Source organism: Vitis vinifera, chromosome 14 (genome assembly GCF_030704535.1).
Source record: "Vitis vinifera cultivar Pinot Noir 40024 chromosome 14, ASM3070453v1".
In the NCBI taxonomy this organism is placed as follows: domain Eukaryota; kingdom Viridiplantae; phylum Streptophyta; class Magnoliopsida; order Vitales; family Vitaceae; genus Vitis; species Vitis vinifera.
Window position 1 is genome coordinate 23,426,232 of NC_081818.1, and position 13,947 is coordinate 23,440,178.

Consider the following 13,947-nt stretch of genomic DNA (forward strand, 5'->3'; position numbering starts at 1 on the left):
TGGTGTAAATATAGACATGCATAGTGTATACTTAACATTAAGCAATGCAATTATTCTATTTTACTTCGTAGTAATTTGTTATGTTATATAAGTTAGGGAGTGAACCTCTCAATTCATGGGCTAACCATTGTTTTGGTAACTCTTCAAGCCAAATTGTGCTAATTTCACTCTCTTCGGGCCACCCCCTCAAACAATGGGTCGACCTTTATTTTGCCCACTGCCCAAATTTAACCATAACAATGTTACAACCAAGGGCCGACCTCCAAACAATTGGGCCAGCCCTTATTTTGCCTACTGCCCAACTTAAACCACAATAATGTTTACAACCAAGGGCCGACCTCCAAAAAAATGGGTCAACCTTTATTTTGCCCACTGCCCAAATTAAACCACAACAATGTTTACAACCAAGGGCCGACCTCCAAACAAATGGGTCAGCCTTTATTTTGCCTACTATCCAGATTAAACCACAACAATATTTACAACTAAGGGCCTACCTCCAAACAAATGGGTCAGCCTTTAATTCACTTACTGCAACCTCTTACGAAAACAATAATTTCATCCAAATGTCATTAACTGGATTACGGCCAACCCCTTCATCTAAGGGTAGACCCTTACTATGACTACTACACACATAAACAAAACAAATTTCATATTTGTGGTTGTGACCATCAATTTTGAACCTAAGGCTCCAATACTATTTTCCCTAATTCCCACATAAATTCATGCCCGCTTTACTAAATTTGTTTTATTTTCTTCTTCAATTCAATCCTTATTCATTACAAATTCAAAACTTTTATTAAGAAATTTATTCAAACTTTAATCCCAATCATTTTTAAAATTTATACTCATCTACTCATGACTAAACATGAATTCTTTTCCCATGCATTAGATTCACCAATTAACAACTATAAAAGATCACTCAAATTACTCATTTTGGAATCCCAGATAAACAACATTAAACAACAAAACATCTCGAATCCCATATAAACAACATTAAACAACAAATTGTTTGAACATTCCTAAAAATTGTATTCCCTTCACATGCAATACTCATATTTTTCTTCTCTTTTCCGTATTCTTCCCAACAACCACATACAACACAAACACAACAATTCAGAAATAAAACAAAATCAATATAGCTTACCACCATCTCATTTTCCCATCATTTATCAAAATTTAAGCCATATTTCATTTCAAATAAACCCTAAATAAATTAAAATATAAATTTAGATACAATATTAATGGACATTGAACATGTAGAAATATGCAATGTAATCAAGTTTAAATCACAAAATTGCACAAATCACATAACTATGACATTATTCAAATCTCAAAGAATCAAAATGACAAATCAAAATATAAAGTTATTACAAAATTTAATAACATATATATATATCACCTGGAAAAACCCTTGCTTTAAAAGTTAAATGCAACTACAATATTTTTATTCTTCGTTATCTCGTTCTCTCAATTTCTTTCTTTCTCCTTTTTCGATGTAAAAGCAAAATAGGAAGTACAACCAGGATAAAAATGACTGTCACTCCTGAAATAAGAAGAAGGAAATGGGTTTTTTTTTTGTCTACCTGGCCTTTGTTAAGGGGTTCGCACTTGGACTTTTGTTTTCAGATTAATTTTTGGTGGGAAAATGAAGATGTCGTCTTCCTTATGGTGATGGAGGAGAAACAAAATAAGAGATCAAGTTTGGAGGTTCGTTTGGGGTTGATGGGTTATCGCGATTTGAGAACCTACCAGATTTTTTATGGATCCTTTCGCCTTGTGATGGGTTGTGCCTGTGAACGAAGAAGAAAGAACATGTGTTTTTGGTGTTAGGGTTTGGTTGAAGAAAGAAGAAGATATTTGGGGGTAAATATTGTTTAAAACATCAATCCATGTGGAATGTCTAGCTGGCTGATGACATGTAACTGAGTCATGTCATTGGTTTAAGTGGACAACAAGCAACTTATCCAACTAGGAGAGATGTCAAATTATAGGAGGGTATTTTTGGAAGGGTCTCAATATCACTATTACAGTGTATGAAATGTGATTTATTTTTCACAAAATCTATTGAATTTGAAAAGTAAAAAGTTAAGTTTCCAAAAGGCAAAATTTTGCCCCTTGGTGTATGGTTACATAAATTCCCCTTTAATTAATATATATATATATATATCTCTCTCTCTCTCTCTCATGATTCTAGCTTAGATGCTATTATTTGTTGAAAAAATGTTGCAATTCGGTTTAATAATTAAAGCTCTATTAACATCTTCTTTTATCTAGACCTAGACTTCCTTTAGATTTAGGTTTACAAACATCTTCACAAACTAAAGGAATCTCCTTGCTAGGCCCATATTTGGTTGTCACATGATTCTTTTTGTTAATCTCCTTGTTATTCATTACCTTACGCAATGAGCTAACTAAATTAGTTTTAATTAAAACTATTTTTCCAACTTTTAATGGAAAGCACATTTTCCACTAAACTTTAGAAAATATACATTTTATTTTACTTTAAATAATAGGACATTCGATATATTTATTGATATCATTAGAAAGTGGAATACTAGGAACCCTTTCCAACTCTTTCTCACATCCCCTTGAATATTATTGGGAATTTGAAATGAGAACTTATGAAAATTCAAAAGTTGGTTTGATCATATTACAAAAATTAGACAAAATCTTTTCGATATTAGAACAAGCAATCTATGAGGCTTTATAAAAAAACGATGCATTCACATGCAAACATGATGTTGAAGTTGGGCTTGGGTGTGTAAGTGGATTGATCCAACCCAACTCAATAAATGAGAAATAAGGGGAGTAGTTTTGGGGAGTTTTAAAACTACCCAGAAACTATCACTATTAAAAAAAAAAAAAAAAATCTCTTTGACTTTCTCTCTCTATGAGAAAATATGAAAGATCATGCTTATAAAGATAATTCTTTATCTTGAAGTTTTCTGGTTTTCTCTGTGGAAATGAAGGTAAGGTACTTGTGTTGTAAAAACAAAGTAGTTTTGGTGTTCATATTTCCATTTATGACTTAAGGTGAGAAAATTGATAAATAAATCAATCAATAGAAATCCTTGGACACTTTAGAAGGTAACCCAAAAGCCCTTTTTTCCATCACATAAAAAATAAACTTTGGGCCCATTATAATGAGTTAGAATACATAGATGGTTCGTAGGGTTTTTGGTATGTTTAAATGGCCCTTTACCCAAGTATTCTTTTAGACAAAAAGTGTAGGACGAGTAAGGATTTGTTCAACCAATGGCTCCTAATGGCTGAATTTTTTGTTATAGGATACCATTGATTAAAATAAAATAGGAAATATTGGAAATGCTTTTTGTAACTCATTCGATCCATGTGAAAATCTTACTTGGATGAAACTATCATCATGAATCCCCATTATAGCATATTATAAATTTCTTCCATATGATAACCAAACTGTCATGTACCATAATATATTTTTTCTCCTATTAAAAGAGTTTATGATTTCATGAGCTACAAAAATATTATTATTAATGAATCTTCTTCGAAAAAGACCCACTACAAAGGTGAGAAATCGTATTTAAGAAGGTTTTCTCCTATTAGTCAAAGTTACGTAAGCTAATAGGTTTATGATAATTTGAAGATCACAAGTTACCAAAGTTAGAAATTAAGGTGATAAAAATCTTATTGATGATCTCTTTGAGCATATAGACACTAAAAAAAAAGGACTTCCATCATTTTATAAACAAATTCCCCATATATATTCCAATGTTTTTAAAAGAAATTAACTTAAGTGACTCTCGGGTGTACAAACTTTGTCCTCGATGATTTCTTTAATTAACTTTCTATTTTCCTTTTCCATAACACAAGGAAAGAATCAATCAAATAAATCCTTCCTTATACTCAAGTTCTCAAATGTGAATACCAAAAACAAAAAAACAAAAAAATCATTATTATTATCATATCATATTCTTTCCAAGTCTCTAATTTTCTAAATTCTATTTTTCTTTCTGCTATTGAAGCCTATCTCCTAATAAAATCCAACATTGTCTTACTTTTTGAGCTCACTCCATCGATCTCCTCTAATTTCAGTAAACTATTAGGATTTTGAGGAAGAAAAATATTCTTTTGAAAGCGCATACAAGTGCTATTGTCATCAATTTTCCTTGAACCACCTCCCTATTTTGGGGGTGTGGCCCTTATATAATAACTCAAAATGGAAACTACAGTACCAGCCAAAATGTGTGGAGAATGAGCTAGTTCACTTGGATAAATTCTCAAATGCTAGATTTGAAGGTTGAAGGTTGAAGAATGCCACATGACCTGAAATGATGGTGGCTTTTAAAGAAGTGCACATTGCTAGGACTAGTTGTGATGATGGCTGCCAATTACTCAATGCCCTGTCCCACATTCATTATGATAAATTTGTACTGAAAAAATAGCCACAAATTGTAATAAGGCAATTAAAACTCCATGGGGAACGTGAATCATATTCATACCCATGGGCCTTTTAATAATTTTCTCCCATCTGTCTACCTCCTATCTGGCAATTTATCATAACCAAATTCAATAAATAGTGTTAGGCCTAACGCTTTTTGAGGCTTACCCCCCACCTACAATGAAAAACTTGAAGGCTTCACTTTCGTCTGGGTTCTTCTATAACTATGGAGGACTCCGTCTTGGTTAGCTGTCTTCATGAAAGCATATAACCAAAGGAATCGGAAAATATGAGGGTGGAAGCATTCAAATGCATGTGGTGGATACAGTTGAGGGGTCATGTTATGAGAAGGGGACTCACTACTTGTCCCTACGTTGTTTTCCTTGCCCCCAACTCTTCCTTCTGACCAAAAGCATGCAAACAAAAGCTAGATTTAAAGAAAGGGATTTGGGATTCTGTTGGCTACAGGCTTATGGAAGCTCTACTCCATTACCAAAATGCCCTTGCTCAATTATGTTACTGTACCAAAACCAAGTGTCTAATTGGAATGCTTTTAAAAATAACCTCAAAAAATGTTTTTTTAGAACACTTCTCAAATTTCTTGAGAATCGTTCAATTTCTTTTAAAGAGTTTTTATTTCCAATCATTTTTCATATTTGTCTAATTGTTTTTAAAAAATAGTCGTTAAAAATAAAATGAAAACAAATTAAAATAATTAAAATATGTTATCAAGCAAATATATTGATGCCAAAATGAATTTATAAACTTTGAGAATTGTTCTTTTATCGAAAAGAATAACCAAGTTTGCGGATTCTAAAAATTTTTCTAGGATCATCCATTGACGTAACAGTTCCATTGCCTGATTTATTTTATTTTATTTTTCATAAATAAAGCCATTCCATAGCTGAGATGCCTTATCCCTTTGATAAGGGTAATTTGGGTAACTTTCAATGTCCAAACTGCTTGCCCATTACCTGTCTCCTTTCTAATTGAACACGACCGTTGAGATGTTATGGTCAGTCCTTTCCCGCTATTCTTGAAAACCGTTGCTTCAAGATATGGAAATATGAAAAATGCTTCAAGCTCTAACCACCAGTAGGTAAGCCATCTCCTAACTCTACACAATTCCACACACTTCCTTCCGCATAGACTGTCTTTCTCAAATACATAACACTGCCATCCATGCTTCCTCAATAGCCACTGCAATTCATCCCTGCAAAAAGGCCCTGTTTCTTAGAAAATTTGAAACATGGGATTTCACATACCTGGAAACCCCATGAGCCAAAGTTGCATGAGATTTGAACACAACACTCATTGCAGACAATATCAACATGAAATGCTTGGGAAGATGAGATTTGTCATCTCTGCGTTTTTCTTTCTTATGATGTTTTCTTACACAGGTGAACTTTTAGATGGTTCTCAGGCTTCAATTCGTTTTAATTTTGTTCCGCTTGTTCAATTTTCCTGTTCTGTTTTTGTGTATGCAGCTGCATATGATCCCTTGGATCCTAATGGAAACATTACTATCAAATGGGATATCATGTCTTGGACCCCAGATGGCTATGTGGTGAGTTAGAATTTCATATATGATCCTTTGGATCGGAATCTTCGAATAGTATTGATGACAAAATGTTGCAGGCGGTGGTGACAATGCACAACTTCCAAATGTACCGGCACATCATAAGCCCAGGTTGGACCTTGGGATGGACCTGGGCTAAGAAAGAAGTGATATGGTCCATGGTGGGAGCTCAAACCACTGAACAAGGAGACTGCTCCAAGTTCAAAGGGAACATACCACATTGCTGTAAGAAAACCCCCACAGTGGTAGACTTGCTCCCTGGGGTTCCTTACAACCAACAGTTCTCTAATTGCTGCAAAGGGGGAGTGGTGTCCTCATGGGGCCAAGATCCTGCTGCTTCTGTCTCTGCCTTCCAAGTGAGTGTGGGGCTAGCTGGTACTTCCAACAAGACCGTGAAGCTTCCCAAGAACTTCACATTGCTAGGGCCAGGTCCTGGCTACACCTGTGGGATTGCAAAGATTGTGCCCCCCACCAATTTCCTCACACCTGACCGCCGCCGCAAAACTCAGGCACTTAGTGAGTTCTGTTCTCTCATGAGATCCAACTGTTCCACAGTCTCTTCCTGTTCAATTATTTTTGTTTGATTGTTTTCCTATCCATTTGATTGGTAAGAAAATTCAGGAAAAGGAAAAGGCTTCATTCTTTCCCCACTGACACGATAGGACTCCAGGCTATGTTTGTTTTATTTGTCATAGAGATATCGATAAGGGAAACATAAATGGCATAGCTGAAAAATTAGTTGCTGAAGATCTAATGTTAGTCTACTTTTGGGATGGCTGAATTTTGTTGTTTACCGCAGCAATCCTGAGTTTTATCTACCCAATTTTAGAACCATAATGCTCTTTCCTTTCTCTTTGGTTTTAAGATACGGAATCATCTTTGGCTAAATAATTTTCAGGACCTTGCTAACATTTTTCCTTCATGTCTACCCTTGTAATGTATGCAGTGACATGGAATGTGACTTGCACTTATTCACAGCTCCGCGCCCGGAAAAATCCAAGTTGCTGTGTCTCCTTCTCTTCTTTCTACAATGAAACAATCACTCCTTGCCCTTCTTGTGCTTGTGGCTGCCAAAACAAAAATAACTGTGTCCAGTAAGCTACCATATCCACCACCTGCATTTGCATATATCCCTTTTTTTTGGTATGCACCTAAACCCATTGATGGTGATGCAGGAGCGATTCCAAACTTCTGAGTATGGTGGGAATAAACACTCCAAGAAAAGATAACGTACCTCTGCTGCAATGCACGCACCACATGTGCCCGGTTCGGGTGCACTGGCATCTGAAGATCAACTATAAGGACTACTGGCGTGTGAAGGTCTCCATAACCAATTTCAACTACAGGCTGAACTACACATTGTGGACCCTTGTTGTTCAGCATCCAAACCTCAACAATGTTACTCAAGTTTTTAGCTTTGATTACAAGCCTCTGGTCCCCTATGAGTCCATAAGTGAGTGCCTGCCGATTTCACTTTCATTTTCTGGGAAGGGAAGGAGATGGGTTTATGGGTATTAGTCTCATATTGAATGTAATTTTTGTCTGCAGATGACACAGGTATGTTCTATGGCATGAAATTCTATAATGACCAGCTCATGGAGGCTGGGCCATTTGGTAATGTTCAGTCAGAGGTGCTTTTTCAGAAGGACAACTCTTTCACCTTTAAGCAAGGCTGGGCATTTCCTCGGAAAGTCTACTTCAATGGTGATGAGTGCATGCTGCCCCTACCTGAGACATATCCATTTCTGCCCAACTCTGCTCATCAAAACCTACTTGCTTTCTCAACCTTCATTTCTTCGGTGATTTTCCTGCTGGTCACTGTTTGGTGATTGTCTTGATTGTTTTCCAAGAGTTCGCAATGCTGAAACAGTGATACAAGTTTTGAAACCAAGGCGACGTCCACATGGAACACTGGCACATTGTCTCAAAAATCCTTTGAAGAAAACAATAAAGCTAAGGTATATATATATATATATGAACTAGGGAGCAGAGAGAGACTAGATCTGAACTCTAATGAAATCACAGTGAATTTTTAAAGGGCTCGTAATTTAATACTTCCTACATCTCTGTAACTCTGTTCCATTATTCTCATAACATGCAGAGAGGCCATTTTTTTCAATATAGTTGTGGTTAGGTTAAATAAAGTAACTCATTCATATATTAAAAATAGGAGTCCTTAGAAACAACAATCAGTACAAAAACAGTAATTAGCTTTAATTTTCCTGCTAAATGGTTCTTGGTTTTATTACAAAGCACAAAAAATGATGATTAAGTACATTAATAAGTATGCAATACAACAGCTAGGAGTAACAAAAACTGGCACAGGAATCAGCCTACCCATACATGAAAAGAAACTAAAGTATGTTTTGCCAAATGATCGTGCACATAGATGCAAGATGGAAGTCCTTGGCAAATCGTATATATGTACTTCAATTGTTGCCATAATTTATGGGTCCAACTGATTCGGTTGGAAATTTTGGGACTGACAAGTGCTACTCTATGCCACTGGTAGAATTTTAAACATGTGCATTCAACAATAGCAAGGCTGACAAGAGAACCATTATTAGAGTAAGTAGGGAGGTACTTGTCCGTGAGGTGGCATTTGGCAACCACGGATAGGAATCAGGAGGAGGCATGACACAATTATCTCCATTGAAATAGATTCTTCGAGGGAAAGCCCAACCCTTCTCAAAAGTGAAAGTTGATTTATCCTTCCGAAAGAGTAGCTCTGACTGTACATTTCCAAGAGGGCCAGCTTGCACGAGCAGATCATTGTAGAACTTAACCCCCCATAGCATGGCAGTATCATCTGTTGGGAAAAAAGAACTTGTTATACCCATGTTCAATTTTCAATATGTCATAAACCAAAAAGGGAAACATGCACATTTTGTCATGCAAAGCGATGATATGCCAGTTTTAACTTCTCAGTCCCTATATCCACAAAAGTAACGACTAAGAATTCAGATCAACAAATTCATGAATCCCATCAAAGAAATTTACTACCCCAGCCACACAGATGATAATTCTAGTTTAAACTTGTGATTGATCCATGCCACCATTATTCCAAGTTTTTGTCCATGGCATAAAATGCAAAGAATATAGGAAAAAACAAGAGCCTCACAACTGAAGGCTTAAAACTTACTTATAGCTGCATAGGGTGTCAATGACTTGTAGTTAAAGCTGAAAATCTGGGTCAGATTATCAAAGTTGGGGTGCTGGACAACTAAGTTCCACTGCGTATAATTCATCCTGTAATTGAAATTCGTAATTGTGACCTTCACTCGCCAATACTCCTTGTAGCTAAGCTTAACATGCCAATGGACTCGAATGGGACACATATGCTTCGTACACTGGACTAGAGGAGTATAGCTATTCTTCCCAGAACCTGAGACAACTGAAGCCAAATATGGCGAGTCTTCCCTGTAAACCAGAATGGAAAAGAATTTAAAATTAAATAAAAGGGTATAAATAAAAATATTCAGCTACAAACTCAGGAGGAGGCTCAAACAAAAAGTAATATTGACTTGGCTGAATGAACTTACTCTACACAGCTCCCTGGCTGAGTAATGTTGTTCTGGCAACCACAGGTGCATGTTGGGCAGGGTACAATTGTGTCATTGTAGAAAGATGAGAGCGAGACACAGCAAGTGGGGGTTTTCTGAGACAGGAATTGTGAATACGTGCATGTAACATTCCATGTCACTGTCACAGAGAGAAATAAGTTTAGGCCCAGTACATTTATGGGTAATAGCTCAAATTTTTAATTAGGGAAGACAAAAATTGCCTTTAAGAATCACTCCCTTGTCAAATAAAAGAGTAAACAAAATCAAGCAATCTCTGGTATATAACATAACCAACAAGATTTGGGCAAAAGAAAAGCATAGGCATTTGGTGATAAAGACCTCCACAGTATGTGCAAATAACAGCATTATTAATTCCACTGCAGTTCAACACCATCTGTGTAATAGTACTTAACCATCCTATTCGTAAATTTAAGATTAATCTACATCACCAGCTATAAATTTGAGAAATCATAGTACCATCTAGGTCACTGATGTTGAATGAAGTGCATAAATGTATCCAAAATACTCTGTAATCTACATCAAGAAACTTACTCAAAGCTTGAGTGACTCTCCTTCCATCTTGTGTCACAAATCTAGTAGGTTTAACGATCTTCGCAGGTCCACAAGTATAGCCAGGCCCTGGTGCTTTCAGGGTGAAGTTCTTAGGAACTCGAACTGTTTTGTTGGTGGTACCAGCTGAACCTACACTAACCTGGAATGAGCTTGCTGCATTGGCAGGATCCTGCACCCATGAACTGACTACACCTCCCTTGCAGCAATTTGCAATCTGCTGATTGTAGGGAGTTCCTGGCAATAGATCCACAACAGTAGGATCTTTTTTACAACAATGTGGTACATTTCCCTTAAATCTAGAACAATCCCCTTGCTCTGTAGTTTGGCCTCCCAACATGCTCCATATCACCTCCTTTTTTGCCCATGTCCATTGCAGTGACCATCCTGGCGATTGAATGTGACGATATTGCTGGAAATTGTACATAGTGACAACAGCCTATCCAATCCAAGAAGAGTTGATCACATAGTTACACAATGCACTAAAGAGAGGAATCCTGACTTTTAATTAAAAGTTCCTGGTAAATAGCATTTCAACTTAAAGTGCTGCAGCCAACAACCACGAGTCTCGAAGATAAATTTACTAAAATACTATATGCAATGATGCCCATTTTTTGAGCCAGTTTCTTATACATACATAAGATTCATGCCATTGACTCACCTAGAACCATATCCCCATGTAGCTCAAGTGGAAATCAGATTGTCCTAATCCAAAATAACTTATAAACCTGAGACAATTTTAAGCATGAAATTGGAACTAAAAACCTACTAGATGGTAAAGAACATTAATAGACACTTTGGATAAGAACAATAACTATAACACCACTTTAAAGGCTACAAAAGTTTGGCAAAACCCTTGCTCCAAAATCAATGCAAAAGGAAACCTATGGGATGTGATCAAAACGAAATTCAGAAAAAATGAACAGACAATTGATTGGGTTTCTTGTCAAATCTGATCAATAACTTGAAGCACTATAAAAACAACTCACACTCAAAGTTTCTTTTTTTAGCTGGGATTATGGATTATAGATAGTGCGCACAACAGGGTCTGTGTAAAGGAGGGAAATAAAACCTAAACTTAACATACACAAGCATGAACTACAAGATCACTATTATCTGAGTCGACCCCTGTTATATTAGTTAGGAAGTATATAATGAACAAGTACTTACAACATAGCCATCTGGAGTCCAGCTCATAATATCCCATTTGATCGTGATATTTCCATTGGGATCCAGTGCATCATAGGCTTCTGAAAAGGAGAAACCCAAAAGATAAGGCTAAATCTTCAATCCCTTTTCTGAGAAATATATATATTTCACTGACACACAATAGAGATATTAGAAAACATTTTTTTGTCAATCATAATAAATATATGCCAAGGGGAAAAAGAAATGTCCATGTACAAAGCACATGCAATGTACCACTTTTATCATACCAAGGATTTGAAACCCAAATTTTTATGATCAGAATTCCTCAGTCCTCACAAAATTTATTAAACTTTATATAATAAGCCTACAGAAATACATCACAAGTTTATTCTTTCTTTATAACCGAATATGCAGCACAAAGTTCTAATGCAGCAGACCTTCAATACTCAAATCACTATCTCATCCATGCTTTCAATTACTGTATTAACCAACTCAAATGCTAGAATTTTACTATAATCCTAACCAATTGCCACAAATTGAATTGTTGTATATACTAATCCAACCAATTGGATGGATGAAAGATAGGAGAAGAGTCTTTCACATTTGAAAAAGAAATTGATTTCTCAACCAAAATGATCAGCCTTAACATGATTAAGAGGTATAAGAAATCAATGGACAATAGAGGAAGGAGGAAAAAGAAATCCATTTTCTATTTGTCTGATTATATAATTCTCATGGCCCCATTTTTCAGATGATTACCCATTATTAGGTTGTATATCTCTGTTTGTACCCTAAATCTAAATGAAATATCCCTGAAAACAATAGCTAGCTGCTTTTTGGGCAATCATTAATTTACCCAAGAAAATGAAGAAAATAATGAAACTGACACCTAACTATTAGGATACCATGCATTGAAATAAACCCTAAAAGAAAAAAAAAATTAAACATTTAATCTGAATTTTGTTTTCCCAATTTTCCCTCAGATTAAAAAAATTCAGAGCCCGACCATCTAAAATAAACAATTTTTTTTCTTTTTCCAGTTCTCCATTTCTTTCATTTATAAAGCAATTGGAAGCAGAGAACAATATCGTCAGAAAGCAGCACTCTTTTACTCCCAAAGTGTTCTCAGAAAGCAGAGAACAATCTCAGTCATCCAATAAAAACCCTTTCATCATAAAAATCAGAAGGGGCTGAAACAACAACAACAACAACAAAGAACCTTTTCCATCAATGAAGAGAACTCATTATGAAATCCAGGGGAAAAATTTGCCAAATCTCCCAAACACTCCCCACCCATCAGTCGACCATCACCCAAAAAAGCAGCTTTCATGGAAATGAAAAGAATCCATGCCACTAACTAAACCCAATAAACTGAAGAAAGAAACAACCAAAAAAACTCCAAATTTTGAAAAGATTAAACGAAAAAGAAGGAGAAAAATGCCCACCTGTAGAAGTAAAGCAGGAGCAAGAAAGCAGAAAAAGAAGCAAAATGGTGCAACCACAGAAACTGGAAATGGATCTGCTGATGAGTGACAAACAAAACCCCATTTCGTTGCTGCAGATTGTGTAGATTGTCTTGTGAGATACTCCAAGATCTGCAGCAGACTTGAGGAAGGTAGAGAAGAAAAGGAGAGGAGCTTGTAGGCAGGCTGTGTGTAGCTGGCTTCTGCTCACAAAGTCACAAGGTCACATGGCAAGTCCAGTTTGAGAGATAGACTTTTGAGAGGCCACTCCAAAATCTTAATTACATTACAAATATTCTATACTATATAGACCCACTTACCTATCATCTTTCCAATATTTAATTCTTATTTTGTGCCTTTTCCTTTGTTTTTTGGGTTTTTTTTTCCCTTTTATTCCTTCCCTGTCATGACTCAGGAGTCATGCCTTCTCACTTTATGCCTAATTTTTTGGAAATTTAATTTGAAAGTTAACATATTTCCATTTTCATCTGATTGGGTCAGAGATAAACCCATTTTTATTTAATTTCATAGTATGCAATTTCCTCAAAAATAGACTATTTTGACAGAAAATCCACTTACCCGAACCTTATTCCATGCCATTGTAGACTTCCTGTGTGTGGACAAAGGTTTAGCTGTAGTGAAAATCTAGCCCATTACATTACCTAAACCTGTTGACTTCTTCAAAATATTGTAATTTTCTTTTTTTGAAAATTATGACCAAAAAAAAAAAGAGTGGTTCGGAGTAAAGTAGGGAAGAGAAATCAGGGTCTGTGCCCCTATTCACACACAAAAGTTTGAAATTATTGGGTTGGAAAATCATGATATAGAATGTTTTGCAATATTCTCTATACTTTTTTTTTTTTTTTGTATATGATTCCCCTTTTTTGGTGGCTATTTGACATGAAAGAATCATTTTTTTCCCCCCAAAACTTGAGTTCACCAAGTTGATTAATGTCCTAAAAAAGTTAGGAAATGAAAATTCAATGGGAGGATCATGAAGATGTGAACCCACGCACATAGAATATTTATTTAGCAAATTAATGTTGATAATATGAAGGCAGAAGAAGGTGGAGGTTTCATAGAAAGTGTTAGGCAGAGAGTCAGAGTGGGAGGAGGCGTGCACTCCTTGAAGAATTAGAAAAGTATAGTGCTTTATGAAATGAGATAATAATAAATATTGTATATGCTTCTTCAAGTGTGAACCTTGAC

General features: G+C 35.8%; 2 protein-coding genes across 3 annotated transcripts; one reads left to right on the forward strand and one right to left on the reverse strand.

Annotated features, from left to right (window-relative positions):
* Nucleotides 1–5,520: 5,520 nt before the first annotated feature.
* On the forward strand, nt 5,521–8,112 carry LOC100244586 (COBRA-like protein 4). 2 transcript variants are annotated; one of them, XM_010662269.3, is made up of 6 exons: nt 5,521–5,814; nt 5,902–5,981; nt 6,053–6,509; nt 6,940–7,087; nt 7,169–7,446; nt 7,542–8,112. In XM_010662269.3, exons 1-6 carry the CDS (start codon nt 5,664–5,666, stop codon nt 7,820–7,822), a joined length of 1,395 nt encoding a protein of 464 aa, XP_010660571.1. In that variant the 5' UTR covers nt 5,521–5,663; the 3' UTR covers nt 7,823–8,112. The 2 variants fall into 2 exon arrangements, with proteins under 2 accessions (XP_010660571.1, XP_059598399.1); XM_059742416.1 differs by having other exon boundaries at nt 5,573–5,981.
* A 74-nt stretch (nt 8,113–8,186) lies between these two features.
* Nucleotides 8,187–13,017, reverse strand: LOC100263436 (protein COBRA). Its single transcript, XM_019225244.2, has 6 exons — nt 12,721–13,017; nt 11,297–11,376; nt 10,109–10,565; nt 9,536–9,695; nt 9,136–9,413; nt 8,187–8,802 (listed from the first exon to the last, which is right to left on the reverse strand). The coding sequence occupies exons 1-6, from the start codon at nt 12,821–12,823 to the stop codon at nt 8,510–8,512; spliced, it is 1,371 nt and encodes a 456-aa protein (XP_019080789.1). The 5' UTR covers nt 12,824–13,017; the 3' UTR covers nt 8,187–8,509.
* Between the last annotated feature and the right edge of the window lie 930 nt (nt 13,018–13,947).